At 46.1% G+C, this 22,305-nt stretch overlaps 1 protein-coding gene across 1 annotated transcript in view; it reads right to left on the bottom strand.

Moving 5' to 3' along the window:
- LOC141980473 (cytochrome P450 2D15-like) overlaps positions 1-21,793 on the bottom strand; it is a 35,128-nt gene extending 13,335 nt beyond the window's left edge. Inside the window, exons 1-5 of the mRNA XM_074941724.1 lie at positions 21,456-21,793; positions 19,961-20,132; positions 19,128-19,280; positions 18,667-18,827; positions 16,928-17,101 (exon numbers count right to left, since the gene is read on the bottom strand). Of these exons, the coding sequence (XP_074797825.1) occupies positions 16,928-17,101; positions 18,667-18,827; positions 19,128-19,280; positions 19,961-20,132; positions 21,456-21,668 (873 nt within the window). The 5' untranslated portion in view covers positions 21,669-21,793. The remainder of the gene's footprint in view (positions 1-16,927; positions 17,102-18,666; positions 18,828-19,127; positions 19,281-19,960; positions 20,133-21,455) is intronic.
- Positions 21,794-22,305: the final 512 nt, after the last annotated feature.

Genomic DNA, 22,305 nt, shown 5'->3' with positions numbered 1-22,305 from the left:
GATTTGCTTAAAGTATCTCAGTATAATGTGGAGAACAGCAGTTTATCTGTTGGGAGTGGCAACCTGCCTGTTAAGGAAGGTGTCCCACTTTCCAGGTGTGTATCTGAAATCAGCCATGGGTGCTGGGACAAAGGAAAGGGTATTTCCAATGGTTTGTCAGTTTTAAATAGCAGCAGCATGCCTGCTGAGGGAAAGTTTCTTTCCCGTTCTTTGTCTGTGGAGCAGACAGAAAATGCTTCTCAGTTTATGCTACTTGAGAATTTGTCAGTTGTCCCAGACTTGGTTCTGGATACAACTAAAGCCCAGGACGGAAATGTTGCTAAGTTTGTGTCTGCTGGGGAGAATGGCATTGTAAGTAGTTTGCATCAGGTGATTCTGGTGCTTCTATTTTGCCTGTTGCTAGTGTGTTCCTGGGTAAAGGTGTGACAACTCGGTTTAACCAGGTTGATATCATAGCCAGGGCACAAGGAAAGCATGAAGGTGATTTGATTGTGTTACCCACTAGCAGTGTGGAAACTTGTAACAAGAAGGAAATGATTCCTAAGCTTGTGTGTGGCAAAAGGAAGGGGAATGCCTCTAACCTTTTATCTAGTAAGTCTATCAAATTGCCTAAAAGGGGGTTATGTGAAAATCCTCCTAATGTGCCAGAGATGATTCTGGGTGTAAGTGAAACTCGGAAGGAGTTTGTTGTGGCTCCACAGAGCAATGCTTTTGTAGAGCAAGAAAAAAATGGATTGTTGCTTAGAAAGATTCCTGAAGAGAAAAATCTTCCTGGTAGTCTTTGCAAGCGGTTTGCTGCAAATGAGGGGTGTGGTGAAAGTGATTGGGCAACAAAATCGCAAATGACATTTAATGTGGATAAATGTAAAGTAATGCACGTTGGAAAAAATAACCCCAACTATATATACAATATGATGGGGGCTAATTTAGCTACAACTAATCAGGAGAAAGATCTTAGAGTCATCATGGATAGTTCTCTGAAGACGTCCAGGCAGTGTGCAGCGGCAGTCAAAAAAGCAAACGGGATGTTAGGAATCATTAAAAAAGGGATAGAGACTAAGACGTAGAATATCTTATTGCCTTGTATAAATCCATGGTACTCCCACATCTTGAATACTGCGTACAGATGTGGTCCCCTCATCTCAAAAAAGATATACTGGCATTAGAAAAAGTTCAGAAAAGGGCAACTAAAATGATTAGGGGTTTGGAACGGGTCCCATATGAGGAGAGATTAAAGAGGCTAGGGCTTTTTAGCCTGGAAAAGAGAAGACTAAGGGGGGATATGACAGAGGGATATAAAATCATGAGTGGTGTGGAGAAAGTGAATAAGGAAAAGTTATTTACTTGTTCCCATAATATAAGAACTAGGGGCCACCAAATGAAATTAATGGGTAGCAGGTTTAAAACAAATAAAAGGAAGTTCTTCTTCACTCAGCACACAGTCAACCTGTGGAACTCCTTGCCTGAGGAGGTTGTGAAGGCTAGGACTATAACAGGGTTTAAAAGAGAACTGGATAAATTCATGGAGGTTAAGTCCATTAATGGCTATTAGCCAGGATGGGCAAGGAATGGTGTCCCTAGCCTCTGTTTGTCAGAGAGTGGAGATGGATGGCACTTGATCATTACCTATTAGGTTCACTCTCTCTGAGGCACCTGGCACTGGCCACTGTCGGTAGACAGGATACTGGGCTGGATGGACCTTTGGTCTGACCCAGTATGGCCTTTCTTATGTTCTTATTTAATTGAGGTAGTTTCAGTTCCTAACTGCCAGAGTCTTTCAGATGTGTATGGATCCACTGCCCCAGCTTCAGAAAGACCCAGTGTGGATAGCTTTGAGAAGGTTTTAGATAAAATAAAAATTGTTTGGAAGTTTGAACAGCCCTATAAGCTTAACCAGCTTGTTGGGGAGCCAATGTTGGGACAGGGAGGGCTCCATGTTGATTCTTTAAGTAAGTATTTCAGGTTCAGAGAAAAAACTGGGTAGCTGATTCTGTAGAGCAGGACAGCTGTGCAGCTGATCTCTCAAGAATACAGGGGATGGCAGGCAAACTTTGATCTCTAGACACTTTGAATATGTCTTGTTGTCTGTTAGTGGATTTGACCTCTGATTCCATGTTGAAGCAGAGGTTGGTAATGAAAAGACAAAAGGACCTTGAGTCTAACATGCTAGTGAAAATGGATGGTATTTCTTTAAGACAGAGTCCAGCCTTGGAATTGGTAATGGTTAGTCATAAATATAAAGGGAAGGGTAACCACCTTTCTGTATACAGTGCTATAAAATCCCTCTTGGCCAGAGGCAACATCCTGTTACCTGTAAAGGGTTAAGAAGCTCAGCTAACCTGGCTGGCACCTGACCCAAAGGACCAATAAGGGAACAAGATACTTTCAAATCTTGCGGGGGACGGCTTTTGTTTGTGCTCTTTATTTACGTGTTTGTTCTCTCTTGGGACTGAGAGAGGCCAGACAGAAATCCATCTTCTCCAACCCATCCTAATCCAAGTCTCCAATATTGCAACCAGTATAGGTAAGCCAGGCAAGGCGGATTAGTTTATCTTTTGTTTTATGTGAATTTTCCCTGTGTTAAGAGGGAGGTTTATTCCTGTTTTCTGTAACTTTAAGGTTTTGCCCAGAGGGGGATCCTCTGTGTTTTGAATCTGAATACCCTGTAAAGTATTTTCCATCCTGATGTTACAGAGGTGATTCTTTTACCTTTTCTTTAATTAAAATTCTTCTTTTAAGAACCTGATTGATTTTTCATTGTTCTTAAGATCCAAGGGTTTGGGTCTGTGTTCACCTGTACAAATTGGTGAGGATTATTATCAAGCCTTTCCCAGGAAACGGGGTGTAGGGCTTGGGGAGATATTTTGAGGGAAGACGTCTCCAAGTGGTCTCTTTCCTTGTTCTTTGTTTAAAACGCTTGGTGGTGGCAGCATACTGTTCAAGGACAAGGCAAAGTTTGTACCTTGGGGAAGTTTTTAACCTAAGCTGGTAAGAATAAGCTTAGGGGGTCTTTCCATGCGGGTCCCCACATCTGTACCCTAGAGTTCAGAGTGGGGAAGGAACCCTGACAGTTTAAGAATCTAAAAACTAGTAAACAAGCTAGTGTCTGTGTTGATGCAAATTACTTAACTGAATGGAGGGAGAAAGACTTGCCCATAGCTGTCAGCAGGGAAGACACACCTAGCCAGCCAATGAATTCTGTTAAGCAAGAGAGCTCAGGATTTAACCCTACCGGAGAGGGATGAAGGGGAAAAGTTTGTCATGCTAATGGAAGCCACAGGTTAACCCTAAAATGCCACAACCCCAATGATATTGAGCCAAGGTCGTGGCATAACAAAAATGATTGTAAATGTACACTTGTAATGAATTTAATGTTAATATTAATGCTAATGTTAACTGTTGTGACTAATGTGTTGCCAATACCAACAACTGTAAAAATGTACAATGTGCCTAATCTTTTGGAAAAACCCTTGAACATGTTAAGAGAGAGACATAAGAACACACTTTATGTGAAAAGGCCTTGTGATACTGATATTTCAAAGCTAGTGCCTGTAACCAGTCTTGGAACTTTTCTCAGGAGAAAAGACATTACAGATCTAATGTGCTGTATAAAAAGAGAAACTGCGGGACACTACCATATTGCTTTCGTGGCTAAATGCCAAGATTCCTACACTTTGGAGAACATTAATATCTACATTGACTTGATGTTATTTGGATTCCAAACATTTTCCAGAGCTTGTATGAATAAATTAGCTATTTTCTTTAGCTTATGGCAAAATCACATGAAACATACAAAAATTATGGTGCAAAAGCAGATCCAATCCACTATTGGTCTAACCAAGTTTTACCTTGATTGGGTTTGTAAAGGGATTCAACAATATTGTGAAACATGATTTTGATAAACCATTTCTGTTATACACTGATACTTCTAATATTGGGTTAGAAGCTGTAGTAATACAGAACCAAAAATGGGAAATCCCTGTGATACATCCAGTAATGTCTGGGACATCACTTCCTGCATCAGTTTTGCATTGGGATTGTGACATTATCTGATTAAAATATGACCATATAGAACAACCACTGTTATATATTTGCAACAAATCTTATACAAAGGTTGTCAAGTGAGGTGTCTATGAAAAGGTTATGATTTGCTGGTTATGATTATGCTATCTGTATGCATATATCATTTTTGTATTTGAAGTTATAAGTGTTGGCTCTATACCTGGATTTGAAATATTTGCTCTTGGGGTATCCCCCACAAGTTAGCTAGCCAGCACATCTTGGAGGGACTATTCAAATGGAGTGGCCCATCGAAAGAACATTTAACTGACAATGGACCATGAGAGACGTCCATCTACACTTAATGGAATTTCCTGCTGTGACTAGACGAAATGCATGGACATGTGTCTTGCCCACGTGACTCCAAACGCCATCTTGCTGCTGTAATTCTCCACAGTAAGAACTATGGAATTCCCTCCACATGGCAGAAGAGATAAAAGGGCTTGGAAACTTCTCCATTTTGCCTCTATCCTGCTCCAGCCTCTTTCCTAGCCAAACCTCTGGAATATGGACTATACTAATGGGAGAATTCTAACCAATGAACTGAGGACCTTCCAATAATTTGGAAGCAGCCAAAGACTTGACTTAAGACAGCAGTTTATTCCATCACTGCTACAAGCCCGAAGAAGAACTTTGCAATTATTGTATGTATTTGATTCCTTTAACCAATTTTAACTCTCACCTTTCTTTCTTTCTTTTTATAAATAAACCTTTAGATTTTACATACTAAAGGATTTGCATCAGCATGATTTCTGGGTGAAATCTGAGATATATATTAACCTGGGTGTGTGACTGGTCATTTGGGCTCAGAAGAAACTTTTATTTAATAAGACTGGTTGTAAAGAACCACTCACCTTTAAATCCAGTGGGTTTTGTGGTGACATAAGGACTGGAATGCCCAAGGAAACTGCTTTTATGACTTCTTGTTAGCTAGGGTGGTGAAACAGGAGTTTACTTTTGTTGCTGGTTTCGTATATCTCATGGAAGAACAACCACCAGTTTTGGGTTGTGTTTGCCCTATTTCTCAGCAGTTTGTCCTGAGTTTGGCATTCTCAATTGTGGCCCACTGAGGCACAGTTACAGACAGAAATGTGCATTCAGTGGTACTGAAAGCAGCGGAGAAGTCAAAGAAAATAAGAATTAGTTTATAAGCCATGAGACCTGGCCAAGAGAAGGCTACTGGCAACTCTTCTATATCAGTACATGTCCTATAATTAGTGATGTGGGATTTTTGTCTCTTTCCATAGTGTCATTGATGTTTACTTGGCAACAGAGCCACCTTTGGACTTGGTCATATCACTGGGCATCACAACTTCACTCTCACCTTCCCGCCACATCTCTCTCTGCAGTTGGGTAAGGAATGCATGCTGACAGGAAAAACCCCCAAGGATGGATGAGATTTTAAAATTTCACTAGTATTGGTAGGGTTGCTTTGCCACACCTGTGTAAGTGGGGGAATAGTACATTGGCTGACTGAAGTCCATTAGGTAGGTTTACCCCAGATGTAGGCTCTACAAGAGCTCGATATCTATTGGTATTTTCTGATACACAGCAGTGTTCGTCAAGGATCTTCCTTCTCTGAGAAGGAATAACAATCTTCTGTTTTCTGCCCACTTTAACATTTCCAATCTGCCCCGCAGGGCCCAATGTATGATTTTGTTTCTGTGCTCGAGCCAGTACTCTACTCAACACAGCATTCTTCTTAGAGTGTCCATGATGGTTCATCCTCCTAGTTCCTTCTACTGGCAATGGTAGCTCCTTCAGCTCACTAATGATGTTCATCCCTAGAATCCCTGGGACTCCTTCTCCCACATGGCTCCCTTCAGAGTCTTTGTCTTTCAGGATGAAGATGCATTTCCCTGGCAGTGTCTGGCCCATGTAGTCTATGTCTGCTTCCAGGCATCCCACCACTGGGATTTCCAGTCCATTAACTGCTGTTAGACATACAAACTGTGTGATGTGCATGGTCAGCTCCTTGTCTTTCAAATATTTTTGAAAATGCGACTCAGTAATGGTGGTGACTTCTGAGCCAGTATCTAACAAACATCTGGTCTTCACCCCTGCTATACATACTTCAGCAGCTAGACAGTCTCCAAATGCTCACTTACAGAAGTCACTAGATATGCTGGCATTGCCCACATTCCTTTCAACACTGTATGCAGAGTGATTTTCCACCAAGGAGAGGCCTAGGAATCCTTCTGCCACTGCTTGGCCTTCTACTGTAGATGGACCACTCGCTCCTGGTGCCCCATTGGTTTTCAGTGCCTGGGACTCTGTTCTCTTTCTTAGTGGACATTCCCAGCTAGTATGCCCTGGCCTTTCACTAGTGTAACAGATGTACCTTCCCAGCTCATCCTTTAGTGGGGCTCTTCAGGATCCCGGTGCCCTTGGATACTTTGACATACTAATGGGATTTTTTTCTTTCATTAACTCAGTCATCACTTTTATCATCTCCTCCTGTTGGACCGACAGTTTTTGGACAGCCTCACTTAAACTTTCCAGTGTTAACTGTGTTTGGGGCAGGGCCTTTTCCCCAGCAGCTGCATTCACTAGGCCCCCACTTTGTGTACGGGGATTAGGCTTGGCTGTCTCTGTCACAGGAACTTCCTCTTCTTCTGACTACATAATGGCAGCCTGCATGAGTTCATGGAACTTCTCACTGGGCTCTTCCTTAAACCTCCTTTTCATTTTGCAGCAGAGGGAATCATCCTGGAGCCCCAGCACTAACTGCTCTTTCAGAACCATATCTGGGTCTGGAACAGACATGATAGGGTTCTTGACCAGGCCTGGACAGTGCTACCAGAACTCAATCAGTAAACCAGTGGGGTGGACCCTGTGGATAGAATCCTGTTCATGACGCCAATTTTGTAAGTGGGGGAATAGTCCCGCTATTGTGGGGAACTTTCCTGGCTTCTGCACTACCCCGGTGAAGTGGGCTCGCGAAAGGATCTGAGTCCTCACTCCCACTTCCTTTACCCAGTGGCCTCCCTGCCCTTGAGGACCCACCTTCCACTCTCCTGTCTGGCAGAGTCCTCATAACCCCAGCAAGGCTTGGCCCAGGATTCCCAGGGGGCTCAACCCCCATCGCTGCTGTGGTCACCTAGGACAGGAGCTAGGGTGTCCCCACTCCGGGGTACTCTCTCTGCACTGGCCACTTCTCTGACCCACTGACCATTACATACAATTGGAAGCAAATGCAAGTTATTTAATCAACAATTAATTTTAAAAAGAATAAGGGAAAATGGGAAAGGTTAAAGGAAACACATCACCCCGCTCTGTGGCAGGGAACATCACAAACAGTGTCTCTGGAATATCCGGGCAGTTCACAGTCTGTCCTTGTAAGTCCCAGGCCTCCTTCTCAGGCCCTGGCTGTGCTGCAGGGATGCTGTGGGTTGGACACTCGCTCTGGTGGTGGCCACATGCTCTCAGGCTCTAGGTGGCAAGGCCCTTCTTCCCAGCGTTGCCCCCGCCCTGTCAGGGTTACCAATCCCCGTCCAAGTCTGGCCTGCAGAGCCTCCTGGCTGAGGCGTCTCCCTGTGCTGGGCCCACTGCCCAGGGTCCCCCCTCGCTCTCCCTAGCTGCTCATGACACCCGGTTCCGGACTGCTCCAGCCCCAGCTCCAGCTCCAGCTCCACTCTGTCTTAGCTCCAGCTCCACTCTTCCTCCAGCTCCCTGGGCTTCTTCTCTGGCCCCTCTGGCTCTGGTTACTACAGCTCTCCTCCCAGGACAGGTCTGCTCTTCAGGCTGCTTCTGTGACTGGGCTCCCAGCACTGACCTGCTTCGTGGGCTGCTTTTCTGGCCCCCCTGGCTCTGGTTGCTGCAGCTCTCCTCCCAGGGCAAGTCTGCTCTCTCTGGGCTGTGCCTCGGGCTTTGGGGCTGCAGCTCTGCTCCCAGGACAGGGTCTGCTCTCTCTGGATCTGGCCCAGCTCCGCTCCACAGCTCAGCTTGGGCCCCTGCTTTCTCCTTAGCTCGGCCCCACTCTGTCTGACCAAGGCAATTCCAGTCACACGGAGGACAGGGCCCCTGATTAGCCTGCCCGCCCTGTCATTCAGGCTGACCTGGAGCATTGGCCTCTCCCCATTGCTCCTAGGGACTGGCAGTCTCAGGGTCCTGATTCCTCATCAACCCTTCCCCCTTTTAGTACTGGGAGCTAGCAACTAAAACGCCCCCACTGAATGTTAGTAAGGGGGCAACAGTCCCCTTACACATGGGCCAGTAAATAATGTGAAAGGGATCGCACAGAATAGAGCAAATTATACTCTTAACGTCTGAGGGGCCAGGACTGTGTCTATTAGTGTATCCGTACAGCACTCAGCACAGTGGGGCCTTGATCCTGCCTTGGAGCTTAGGGGGCTACCTCACTGTGAATAATGACCTCGAACTGCATTTTGATTGGCATTTTCTCACACATGCCATATACCACTCCACTGGGAGTGAAGTGCTATTGGAACCGAGATAAATCAGAGGCAGGGAAGATAAGGTGAATTGTTAAATAACTAAGCACCGCATTTGTGAGCTGAGGTTACACTTAAACCAAGGCCTCCTTAGACATCCTGAACTTTTCTTTTCCATGTGCCCTTGAGTGTGAGGGGGTAGGTGTACGAGGATCTCGAGATCTAATTCCACTCACCTAGTGCTTTTGCATGTGTGTGCCTACATGTTGCCTCTACTTGCACTAGAGAGCAACAGCTTTGTGCTCTTTGCTGCATGCACTCGTGTTGGGGACACTGGGGCATGGCCACTAGGTAACTCGAGGGAATGGAAGACCACGAGTGTTGAGGAAGCCCTCTCGCACTAGGCCCAAGTGTCGTTGGCCCCCCCCGCCTGGAGGCACTCGCAGCAGTTATGCGTACTAGGCCCAAGTGTCCTTGGCCCCCCAGCCTGAAGGCACTCGCAGCAGTTATGCTAAAAATCTGCAACAATATGTTGCAAAGTCAAACTGCCTGAAACTAAACAAGGCCAAACAAAGCAAATATAAAGAAACAAAGCTGAATAAAGCAGCTTTATATATGGTTTAACAAATGGTACAAAAAACAAAAAAACTAGCTGGTAACTGAATTGGCTGGCTATATAAATACTTAGGGCAGCTTGCTATTAAATAAATATGCTAAAAAAAAAATGTATAAAAGCCTGCGTAACTTCCTGCTCTGGGTGCAGGATTTGAGATTCTATTCTCCCTGTACCTTCTTTGCAGCTGCAAATAAACTTTTCTGCTTCTCCACCCCGTTGTGATTATTGGGTGACGCACACCGGGCAACGAACCTTGCTGTTGTTCGCCTCTGGCACTGGGTGCCGGCAACAGCTTTTGGCGTCCCTGGGTGGGCGACGAGGCTGCTATTTAGCCTTGCCTGGACCCCTCCTGGAGGTCAAGGATTGCGGAAAGAACCAACGCCCAGCGCACACCGGTGAGTTCATCGGGGGCCTCAGAGGAGATGTGATTTGATCGACCCCGGAGGGCACAAAGGTGCAACGCACTCATATAGTGGAGAAGCAGCTGCAGGTGACGGTGAGGAACCAGTCCCTTGGATAAGGTAGGAACCTTTTGAAATCCAGATTGTATGCTCTGTTGGAACCTGGGGATGCCCAGAGTTACCCTGTAGGTATGGGACAGGGACAGAGCTCGGGGGTTAGGGCATGGTGTATGCCCCTAGAATGCATTCTAGCAAACTGGAAGGTATTTGGTGCGGATCCGATGACTAAGAGTCAATTAAAACAATTCTGTACAGTTAACTGCCTCAATATCAACTAGAGGACCAGGAGTGGTGGCCACCAGGTGGGTCAATTAATTACAACACGATCCTCCAGTTACTCCTGTTCTGTCAAAAAACAAGGAAATAAAATGAACATATGTATGCACATTTGTTTTTGGCTTTATGTACTCAACCAGATATCTTACAGCACTGTAATCTGACTCCGACAGGTTCAGTAACAGCTAATGTTAGTCCCCAGACCCCCACCCCCACTGTAATGGCAGAGCCGGTGTTCCCTTCGGCCCCTACACTCACACCTTGTAAGTCCCCAATGGTTGGCTTATACCCCTTAATCACCGAAACTAAAGTCGCCCGGTCTGGATCGGACAGGCATCCGGCCACGACTATGCAAGTTTATGCTCACGTGCCCTTTAATGGATTTGGCTGCTTTCAAAGCACAGGAAGGAGAGTTTTCCACCAACCCAAGCAGGTTTATTTCAGTTTTTGAGGGATGTCTTAGCAGCCACAAGCCGGACTGGGATGATTGTAACATCCTCCTGCGACCCCTATTGTCTGAGATTGAAAGACAACAGGTTGTGCCCAAGGCAAGGGAGGAGGCGCAGAAACGGTATGACCGGGATCTTATTAATGTCCCTGACCCGGATGCACAAGTCCCCTGAGCAGACCCCAGGTAGGATCCAAATAATCCTGGAGATATGACCCGCCTTACCTCCTATAAGAAATTGCTTTTGCATGGACTCCGTCACTCGGCTGTCCGACTTAATAATTGGGCAAAGCCATATAAAGTAATGCAGGATTTAAAAGAAAGCCCAGGGGCCTTTCTACAGCGTATTCGGGACACAATTCAACAGAACACTAATGCAGACCCTGATGATCAGGTAACTGAATCAATTATTAAGGGAATTTTTACAAGCAAAGCAGCCCCTAATATTAAAAAAAAGTTACAAAAGAAAAAAAGAATTTAATGGGCATGACCATGGCACAAATCTTAGAAACTGCAAACCGAGCTTATAGTCTGAGAGAGACAGAGAAGGAGAGAAAGCAAGTGAGACTGATGGTAACAGTGGTACAGGCCAGCACTCAGGGAAGTGGCCGGGGAGGAAGGGGCCGTGGACGCGAACGTCCGGGCTCGCAGGAGAGACAACTGGGTTGCAACCAGTGTGCCTTGTGTCGACAAGAGGGACACTGGAAAAATGAGTGCCCAAAGAGGAAAGAAAAGGGGGGTGCCTCTATGATGGCAATGGCGGAGCAGGAATAGGGGTGTCAGGGGAGACGGACCACCCTACCCCCGGAACCCCGAGAAAAGATGAGGATGGGAAGCTCAGAAATAGATTTTTTAGTGGACTCTAGAGCGGCACGAACTGCCGTAAATCGACCCCTTCAGTTGCCAGTAGCAGATTCCCTTACCGTGGTGGGAGCCACAGGCAGAGACACCAAGTGCCCAGTGTATGCCCCAGTGGAATGCGCTTTGGGAAACAGGACTATATCCCACAAGTTGGTATACCTCCCTAAGTGACCAACACCTCTGCTGGGACAGGATCTGCTTTGTTGCCTCAGTGCCACCCTGCATTTTACTGAGAATAAAATAACCCTTACCTTACCCCCTGATAATGCATGGATCATGACCCTTGCAGTTGAGCCCTCAGCTATGCAAGCCCCAGAATAGAGCCCGTGGGAAGACCAGGTGTACCCCCTCGTGTGGGCATCAGGGATCCCAGAAAAGGCCACCCACATGACCCCCATTACTATTCAGCTCATACCAGGGAAAGGCCAAAAAACTATAAATCAGTTCCTAATGTATGGTATTCTCCGGGAATGTCAGTCAGCCTGGAACACTCCCATTCTACCCGTACGGAAGCCTGATGGCACGTATCGGCTGGTACAGGACCTAAGCACAGTCAATGAACGGGTTAAGACTCTGCACCCTCTTGTCCCTAACCCGTATACCTTATTGGCTTCTATAGGGGGACAGTATACCCATTTTTCAGTCCTCGATCTGAAAGATGCTTTCTTTACCATCCCAGTTGCCACCCCGTCACAGGAGATCTTCTCCTTCGAGTGGGAGGACCAAAATAGGGTTAAAAAGCAACTTTGCTGGACAGCGTTAGTGCAGGAATTTAAAAACTCCCCCACCCTCTTTGGTCATGCTCTGGCCAGGGACCTAGAGGAGTGGGATAATGAGGAGGCCCTCCTTCTGCAGTATGTAAATGATTTGTTAAAGCCAATGTGGGCCAAACCCCCTGCCTTAAAGCCACCGTGAGCCTCCTGAATTTTATTGGACTCCGGGGATATCGGGTAGCACGAAGTAAGGCTCAAATCGCCCTCCCAGAGGTACGGTACCTCGGGTTCCACATACGGCAAGGGGAGCGTCAGCTTTCAAACGAAAGGAAGGAAGCTATCTGTCAAGTTCCTACCCCAAGTAATCGTAAGCGGCTCAGGGCTTTTCTGGGTATGGCAGCCTTTTGCAGAATATGGATCCCAGAGTTTGGACTATGGGCTAAACCCCTGTACGACTGTGTAAAAGGAGCAGATCATGACCCCTTCTATTGGACCCCAGAGGCTGACAGGGCATTTAAAATCTTAAAAAAAAAGTTAATGGAAGCCCCGGCTCTGGGCCTGCCGGATCTCTCTAAGCCGTTTCAGTTGTATGTACATAAACAAAAGGGGGTGGCCCTAGAAGTGCTCACACAGCTGTTAGGAGCATGGAGACGTCCTGTGGCTTATTTTTCTAAGCAACTGGATCAGGTTGCAAAGGGTTGGCCGGCATGTTTACGGGCGGTCGCAGCTACTGCCCTAGTGCTTGAGGAAGCCGAAAAGCTAACATTGGGAGGGGTTATGCAAATCTATACTCCCCATATGGTCCGAGCCTTATTGAATGCAAAGGGTGGGCTCTGGCTCACCCAGGCTCGGATTGCTCGGTATCAGGCTAAGCTGTTAGAGAACTCTGAAGTCACCTTACAGCCTTGCCCCTCCCTTAACCCAGCCACCCTCTTGCCAGAAACAGAGGAACAAAAACATGACTGTTTAGAGATCATAGATGTCCACTACTCCAGCCGTCTGGATTTAAAGGATGTACGCCTCCCAAATGCAGATTATGAGTGGTACACTGATAGTAGCAGTACTGTAATAGATGGGCAAAGGAGGGCGGGTTATGCTGTTGTGACCCTCCATGACACTGTGGAAGCTGAAGGTTTGCCTGATGGGACCTCTGCCCAGCTGGCCGAACTCATAGCCCTGACCCGTGCACTTAAACTGTCAAAAAGAAAGCGGGTCAACATTTTTACTAATTCAAAGTATGCTTTTGGGGTGCTACATGCTCATGCTGGCCTATGGAAGCAAAGGGGAATGCTGACAGCCCAAGGCTCCCCAGTCAAGTACGGGCCCCAAATCCTCCGGCTCCTAGAAGCCATACAACTTCCCTCGGAAGTGGCGGTGATACACTGTAAAGCCCATCAAAGGGAAGATCAAGATGTGGCCAGAGGTAACGCGCGGGCAGATAGAGAGGCTAAGCACGCTGCAACCCTGCCATCCCCTCAGACTGAGAATGCCCATATGCATGCCCTTATCCCATCAGTAGGGGAGCTTCCAACCCCTCAGTACTCTGGGGAGGAGAGACAGCTAACTGACAAACTCAGTCTCAGGGAAAAGGAGGAATGGCTCCATTCCCCGGAAGGGAAGGTCCTCCTACCAAAGGGCCTGATTCGGCCGGTGCTGCAAAAACTACATCAAACCACTCATGCTGGCAGGAAAGCACTTATCCAACTAACGGGAAAATACTTTATCACTTCCGGACTCCGACCCCTGGCTGCCCAGGTACAAGCAGACTGCTTAGTCTGCCAAAAGAATAGCCCCCAACCAGGACATCCTGTGCCACCAGCTGCCCTGGAACCCACTCTGGGCCCCCGACAAATGTGGCAAATAGACTTTACTGAGTTTCCCCGGACCCAAGGGTTCAAATATCTCCTTGTCATAGTGGATCGGTTCAGCGGATGGCCAGAAGCCTTCCCATGCCGTAACTGCACTGCCAGAACAGTGGCCCTCAAGTTTGTTAAGGAAATCATTCCTCGCTTTGGACTCCCCTGGTGGACGGAATCTGACAACGGGACACACTTCACATCAAAAATCATCCAAAGCATCTCAAATGCCTTACAGATCCCCTGGAAACTCCGTACGCCCTGGAGACTGCAAGCCAGTGGTGTAATGGAGCGTACCAATCAGACCCTTAAACGACATCTCTCAAAAGTGTGCCAAAAAGCCTCACTGTGATGGCCTGATGCTTTGCCCCTCGTCCTACTCCATATCCGCGTTCTCCCAAAGGGTAGATTAGGGCTTAGTCCCTTTGAAATTATGTTTGGAAGGGCATGGCCTATAAATGGCACCCCGGTTCTGTCAGGGGAATGGGAGTTGGGTGATGGTTTTTTGTCTCAGTATATGTGTTCCCTGTCTGCTGTTCTCTTGTCTCTTCACAGGTATACCAAAAATTCCCAGCCTCTCCCCTTGGACTCTCCCGTCCACTCCTTACAGCCCGGTGACTCCGTGCTTGTTCGTACCTGGAAAGACGAGCCTCTCCAGAAAAAGTGGAAAGGACCCTATACCGTCCTGCTGATCTCCCATACAGCGGCAAAGGTCGAGGGACACAAGAACTGGATCCATCACTCTCGTCTAAAGGCAGTACCCGCCCTCTCGTCAGCAGAACAGTGGACCGTCCAACCTGCTGACTCCTCATCTAGTGACGATCTCGGGCTAAAGCTACTGTTTAAAAGACACAAATAGCGGGCACCTTAACGCTAAAATGGGCCCACCCAGGTACTGAAGACCCTGGGTTAAAAAAACTCTGGTAATAATTAATTGGGTAATATTGTTATTCTTTGTATTGTTATTTCCAAACTGTGCATATTGGGAGCATAACTCCATTGTTTCGCTTGCGCACCATGTTGCTACTTTAACAAATCAGACTGATTGCTGGGTATGTGCTCCAACTCCACTGTCCCCCAAAACGGGAATGCCCCTTGACATGCTGCCCTTGACCCTAGCAGAATTAGCCGCCACCAAAGAGCAGGAAAGAACGGACTCGCCGTTCTGAAACAAGACCTCTTTACAGCAAGCCACCTATCAGGACCAGGAGTATTCAGTTGCAGTACTCACTGAGGACGTATTATGTTTTACCCGAAACCAATTTAATCACTATGGGCGTCCTGTGGGAAAGAGCTCCTGTGTTATTACACAATGGGCTAATAAGTATTAAATAAAGACCAAAAAAAAAAGGTCAGCAGTGTGGGTGTAATGGTTCCTCCCCTTTTAAAAAAAACTCTTACAAATAATCTTACCACAAAAAAGGGGTTTAGAAATATAACTTGCCGTCCAGTTAATATCTCCAATGTAGCAAGCCAATGGTGGGTTTGTAGTAGTCCCTATGGCAAGTGTAATTTAAACGGCACAATTAGAAACACCCCCACTTGTACCCAATCAAAAAAATGGGATGCCCTCTTAAGGGCATATAAACTGTTTAAAAAAGCAGCCAAAGCAGCCTTAAATATCCCAGGAATCCCCTTAAAAACAGTCCTTACTGGGCCCTATAGGGTCACTGTTTTGTATGTGGCCAAAAGGCTTACAAGGTGCTGCCAGCCAACGGAACAGATAGCAGTTATATAGCTCATGAAGTTCCTCATCTGTCAATAACTGCCACACTGCCCAAAGGCAAGATTAGAAATGCCCAAAATACCTCTGTTAAGTCACAAAAAAAGACCCTGCGGCGACTGACTACAGCATTAAAGGGCAATATAAAAAATCCCCTCACAACCCAGAAGCTTGTAGGGTGCTCTGTACTGGGAATAGCGCCACTGTTTACCGGGCCAGCCATGGCATGCATAGGCCGCTATACTGTAAGGCTGCAAATGGTACTTAAAAAAATTGCCTTAAAGTTAAAAAACTTGGTTAGTAATTTAGAGTCAGCAATAAAAACATTAAATAAAAAGGTACAGCAGCTCAGGACCTTTTCCCTCCAAAACAGGCTGGCTTTGGACTATCTCTTGGCATCTCAGGAAGGGGTTTGTGCCCTCGTCAGGCCCCAGTGTTATGTATATATAAATAATAGCAATTATAAAATCTATAAAAAGGTGGTACAGCCTAAGGCCCATGCCCGAGCCAGAGCTCAGGTTGCCTATACTGCCCCGAGAGCAATTGGTTGCAAACCTTGTTTTCAGGCTGGGGTTTGTCGTCTTGGCTTGGTGGTTTATTTAGCCTGTTATTAAAATTTCTTTTTCCTGTATTGCTTGTATGAGTGGTATTATGCTGTTCAGCCTCATGTGTCAGGGCCCTTTTGCAAAAGTTAATAAGTCATTCTCTTCAGGGCTATCACAAAGTGCTTATGCAAAATCCTATTGTAAAAAAATAAGTAGCCCAAGTGAAAAAACTCAGAGCCAAGGCTGTTGAGTGTTCTCAAAGGAGGGAGCTGTTGGGGATACTGGGGCATGGCCACTAGGTAACTCGAGGGAATGGAAGACCACGAGTGTCGATGAAGCCGCCTCGCACTAGGCCCAAGTGTCCTTTCCCCCCCCCACCCCCCGGAGGCACTCGCAGCAGTTATGTGTACTAGGCCCAAGTGTCCTTGGCCCCCCCCGCCTGAAGGCACTCGCAGCAGTTATGCTAAAAATTTGCAACAATATGTTGCAAAGTCAAACTGCCTGAAACTAAACAAGGCCAAACAAAGCAAATATAAAAAAAACAATGCTGAATAAAGCAGCTTTATATATGGTTTAACAAATAATACAAAAAACAAAAAAACTAGCTGGTAACTAAATTGGCTGGCTCTATAAATACTTAGGGCAGCTTGCTATTAAATAAATATGCTAAAAATATATATATATATAAAAGCTTGTGTAACTTCCTGCTCTGGGTGCAGGATTTGAGATTCTATTCTCCCGGTACCTTCTTTGCAGCTGCAAATAAACTTTTCTGCTTCTCCACCCCGTTATGATTATTGGGTGACGCACACCGGGCAATGAACCTTGCTATTGTTCGCCTCTGGCACTGGGTGCCGGCAACACTCGGGTGAAAGGACCTGCAGGGTCCAGGTCTCAGCATAACTGACGGGTTGTTCCATCACAACCACACATATCCAAACAGCAAAATATGGATCCATGTCTGTCTCCTCCTACCTTTTCTATCTCCTCCAGAAAAGCATCAATGAAGTCTCTGGTAAAGCCTGGATCCCGGGTCTCCTTGTGCTTCTTCACAATCTCTCTTAGGATGTCAAAGCTATCAGCATAGGGTTGGAAGATTTTATGATGAGGCCCAGGAATATACAACAACCAAGGCATCATGTTCAGAATCTAGGACGGAAGAGACAGGAGAGGAAAAGCATTAGATAAGAAAGGCAGTTCTCAGATACTCGGTGGGGGAAGAGATGGAACTGGGATGGAATGTTCCCAACAGGCCAGCTCCCCGACTTCACACTGGGTAAATGTTTTTGAGTTCCCTACCTTGCTCCCTCCACCATGCAATACAATGTGTTGTGACCAACATTGTCTGCATGTAAGCTAACCATCTGACTAACTGCCCCTGGGACTAAACACCCTCCTCAGTTCAGACTCATTCTGTTACGGGCTATTCCTAGCCTCCCATCCACATGACAGTGGCAACAGGAGAACAGTGAAAGAATGGAGGGGCAGGGGAAAGATTACTGTTGAGACTTTTCTTATTGTTTCAAGGCTCTAGGGAGATTTTAAATGTTACAAATACTGGCCCTGATGCTGCAGTCCTCACTCAGGATAAATGTCACTGACCCTTATGGGCTGGGCTCATATACCCTTTTTTTCCCCTGATCTATCTATTGAGTGTGATGGCCAAGGGCCTGTAAGGTGGAGTTCCCTTGAAGGGCTGGTTTTCTGGAGGAGAGGAAAGTCTCTCACTTGCCATTCCCTGATCTTGGTTGTACTAATGGGATAGTTAATTCTTTTGTAAGAATGTGTGTGTGATATAGAAGATAGTAGTAAGATCCAGTCTGAAAGTCAGCTTCTTGCAAAAATCACATAGAGCAAAGTCACTTGTGTTCCCAGTTGGGAGAAGGTGGGAGGTTCTGGATGCCTTCCTTCCCTAAAGATATTCACAGAGTTCTCTTACTGTATTGAAAAGCATTGAAGTCGGGGGTTGGTTTTGTTGTTGTTGTTTTAAGTTTTAGATGTTCTGTTCAGAAAAACCCTTACAAATTAGGAAACTTCTCTAAACTATCCCAGGCCATCAGTTCATCCAAACTGGGCTGGAAATCTCCCGATAACAAGCCCTCCTTAGAATTTCCTGTACACGTTTCTTGTTGACCAAGACATACTAAGGCTATGTCTACACTACGCAGCTTTGAGCGTCGCGCTAGAGGCGTGCAGTGTAGCTGCTGTTTGTCAGCGGGAGAGAGCTCTCCTGCCGACAGAAAACTTCCACCCCCAAAGAGCGGCAGTAGTGTTGTTGGCAGGAGAGCACTCCTGCTGACAAAGCGCTGTTCACACCAGCGCTTGTCGTCGACAAAACTTTTGTCTTTTGGGGGATGTTTTGTTAACACCTCTGAATGACAAAAGTTTTGTCTTTCCCGTGCCACTGTAGACAAAGCCGAAGAGACCAACCTATCTCCAGGCATTTCAGCAGTCCCACTTCCTGCCCCGGCTGCCTCTAGAAAATGCAGAGGAACACAAGGGAAATAGCCATGTGCAAACCCTAGCCAGAAAGCATTTGACGGGTTTCAGGAGATTTCTGTTTTATCCAAACTCGTTCATAATCCCTGAATCAAAAGCACCACGGCACCTTTGTCTAAAACACCGTATGGAGTGTGAGCTCTTCATCCCCCTCGGACCCACCCAGGCAACCAAGAGGTTTCATCTTTACTGACAATCAGATTTTTGTGGGCTACCTGGGACATGATTCCAGCTCCTATATTGAAAGCCTCCTCTATCAGATGTAGCATCCTCAGGAATTTCTCGTTGTTGTACTCAAAGCGGTTGCCAAAAGTGAGGGAGCACATCACGTTGCCGACGGCACTGTTTATGAGGAAGCGTGGATTGAAAGAATGGCCTGAAAAAGATACAGGAACCAACCCAGGAGATTAGGAGGCACACCAGGATCGCAGCCTGCTGCTACATGGGGATGTTCTCAATGAGACCCTCCAACACCACAGGAAGTGGGAAATGCACTGCACCTTGCTATTTAGCTGAATCCCCTCCACAGTGGCTGGATCATCTCCACATGGAAACCTCTCCTCCTCCTCCTCTAGAATTGCTCTTACCTCCAGCTCCATGTACCCTACTCTTGAGAGCACCCCCCTTCCCTGCTTTATGCCTAGAGATATGAGAGTTTCCACTCTCCCAAACATACCATCTTTAGAACTGAACGCAGAGCATAGATATCCAGCTTCCTCAGTCACGCGCTGATCCAGGGATTTCTTCCCCAGCCCAAAATTCCTCAAGGTGGAGAGTGTGAATCTCCTCAGCTCCTTCCAGCCACGGCCATACCTTGCCATCATTATCCCTGCAGGGTTTCAAAGAAATACTAGTCACATAGCCACCTGTTCCCCCCGCCCCTCCCCACTGCTTTAATAAATGGAAAAGGGTTGGTTTTGTTGTATTGATTTACTCTTTTTAGTTAATTTATTTCCCCCTGTTAACTGTGCCACTGTACACATGGCTCACGAAGGTGATACTTGTGGGGAGAAATGGGCTTGGGTCCCTTGGGAAGCTGTGTGAGCTAGAGCAATAGTTCCCAACACCGCTCCATGGGCCAGACCTCCTGGTACTTCCGGTTTTTGTGACTCTAGGGGCTGTCTGTGAAACAGGTTTTCAAATAAAGTTTATAATGCCAGATGGCTTTTGCGGCTCTTGCTGGTGGCATCCATTTTGCTGAAAAGCAATGTTGTGACACCAGCAGCCTGGGGCAACTGGAGAGAAGCGTCAGGCTGTAAACCAGTTTCTACTCACCTGTTACAACCAGATTAGCAATCAGCCCATCCTGCAGAGGGCAGTGGTGTCTGTGTGTGCACACTGTGTGTGCGTATGCATATACACCCACAGTCCATCAAAATGTACAGGACCCATAATGTACCCTGAAGGCAGAGCCATGTTGTTTGTGCTCCCCAAGAACTGATGTGCATGGAGGAGATGGGAAATTTGCCCTGGACTATGAGAAGCTTTAACTGCTCGAGGGACACTTACCTTCACAGTTTTTTCTATAGCCCAAATGGTCAAATAAAGAAAAGGGTGGTCGATCAGCAAAGTCCTCTGATCTCTGGACTAATGCTTCCTTTACAGCTTCTAACCCATTCAGCACGACCACATTTTTCCATCCAACCTGAAGAGAGAAGATCTTTCCAAACTTCTCACTGGGCTGTCAAGTAAGAGGGAAAAGAGAAAAAAAGAAAAACAGGATTAAAAATTAAAAACAGCTACAAAGGCTGTAGCTTAAAATGAGAGACACTGTAGCATAGTCTGTGGCAGGCAGAGGGCACAGGGGCTTTGACTGCAGAGTGCTTAATCCCTGCAAGGCTGCAGACCCAAGAGGGAATATGCCCAATTCTGGTAGGAGGAATCTAGCTCAGCACCACGTTCTCATACCATGCCGTGCGGATTTGGGTGGAAAGGCAAACAGTGTCCCTCTCCCCGGCCACCTTAATTTCCCAGCTGCTATTTGTCCATAAAGAACATTGTTGGGTTTCAAACTACTGTCTCACTGCACCAACACTCAGCTTTCCATTAGCCTGGTCAAAACTCAATTTCCAGATAGCCGGAAATTTTGACATTTTGAAATTTGTTTCCAGTTAGAATCAGAATGAAAACAAATTTCCCAGACATTGAAATTTCCAAAAAAGTTCTGTTTTGGAATGTTTTTGTTTCAAAATGTCATTTTGAAATCTGGAAGTTTAGATTCTAATGCTGTTTTGTTACATGGGGCTTTTTTATTTGTATAGGATTACATTTTATCCATAACATGTCAGTGGTAATAGCGCTCTGAATAGTACTGCTACTGATGTGTTATGAAATAATATAAAAATAATTAGAAATGAAGAACTCCAAAACAAACACTTTCCAAAGTGAACACATTTTCCCTTCAAAAGGCCACCCCCGGGGAATAGTCATCAAAACCAGCATTTCTGGTCTAAAAACCGGTTCAATTAAGACATTCCCACCAGCTCTACTATACAGCTGTGTATGGGACCCATTGCTAAAGTGATGTAATTCTCCAATTTACACACACCCCTTTGGAGGGTGCGTCCAAGTCCTAGTTTAAGGGCCCAAATGATGAATAAGGCACTTACATTGCTGCTTTCTCAACCATTAGAGTAGCGTGAACTAGTGTCAATGCTTTCTTTATGTTAACATTTACTTTAACAAGTATAGTGAACGATGCAAACTGGTTTACAGTTTTGATGTATATATGGTTCCATAATGTATTACTGATCAACAATTAACCAACCACCTACAGTGAGAGGGGGATGTCACAAGTTCACATGATGAAAATTAGTGATTTTTTTTGCCTTGCTTTTATTCTGTTTAGCTTTTCTCCTTTTATAGATTGAAATCTTCCTGCAATGCAGTAAATAATAAGTGCAGTTCAGCTGCCACACAAGAACCAGAAACTGATCTGGCATGGCTGCTATTCACCAACCCTCTCTGCCAGTCAGTGAAAGGCATCTGTCCCTCTGGCACTTACCTCTGTTAAGGCAAGGCGAGGACATTGGAAATTGATCTGCAGCAAGTTCCCAATGAAAGGGAAGGAGACAGGACCTGGGGGGTAGTTGTTCCATCTCTTTCTGCGCTTCATGTGATCGAAAAGCAGGATAAAGACAGCACAAGAGAGGCCAAGTGTTGTGAAGCTGTTCCAGAGGGATGGGAGCTGGGACCCGAGCCAGGAGAGCAGTTCCATTGTGTCTCTCCTACCTCACTCTGTCCCCCAATACGCTTTTCCCTTTCCCCTCCAACACTTTCCCTATTCCTGTTTCACCTTCTCCCAGTCTGTCTTTCTGTTTCTTTCTCCTACTTTCCCTCTCTCACTCTCCCCATCCCTCTCTTCCTTTCCCTCCGTTTTTATCTATTTCGCTAGCTATTCTATTCTAATCACGCCCTCTCTTCTAAGAATGAAGTGCCATAAGCCCACACAGGACTTTACAAATAGCAAAGTGCTGGGCTGTGTAGTTATTGTTTCTCTTCAGCTCCTCCCCAGACCTCGTAGGAGTGGTGATGAAGGTGTGCCTGTCCCCACTTTATGCAAGCCATAATTTTACACAAAATCTGTAGGAGGAGTCACAGCTGGAGGCCGATCTTATGATAGTTGGAGTCAAAAAATGTACTGGTGAGGACTCTTGATTCCCTCCCACTCTCTCCACTTCAGCAGTAGAATTATAGCAGGCAAATTAGCTAAAAAGGAAGAGGTTTGACTGGCTTTGTTACCTCTGACATCAATATCTAGGATTTTTTTAAACAATATATATATCTGCTCATGCCTGTGGTATCTAACCATCACAGTAGCACTACTTAAGAAGGATCTGAGTTTTCCATGACTG

The sequence above is a fragment of the Natator depressus genome, chromosome 1 (assembly GCF_965152275.1).
Source record: "Natator depressus isolate rNatDep1 chromosome 1, rNatDep2.hap1, whole genome shotgun sequence".
NCBI classification, from domain to species: Eukaryota; Metazoa; Chordata; order Testudines; family Cheloniidae; genus Natator; species Natator depressus.
The sequence above is the reverse complement of the archived record's forward strand: the minus strand, read 5'-3'. Positions and strand labels throughout refer to the sequence as shown.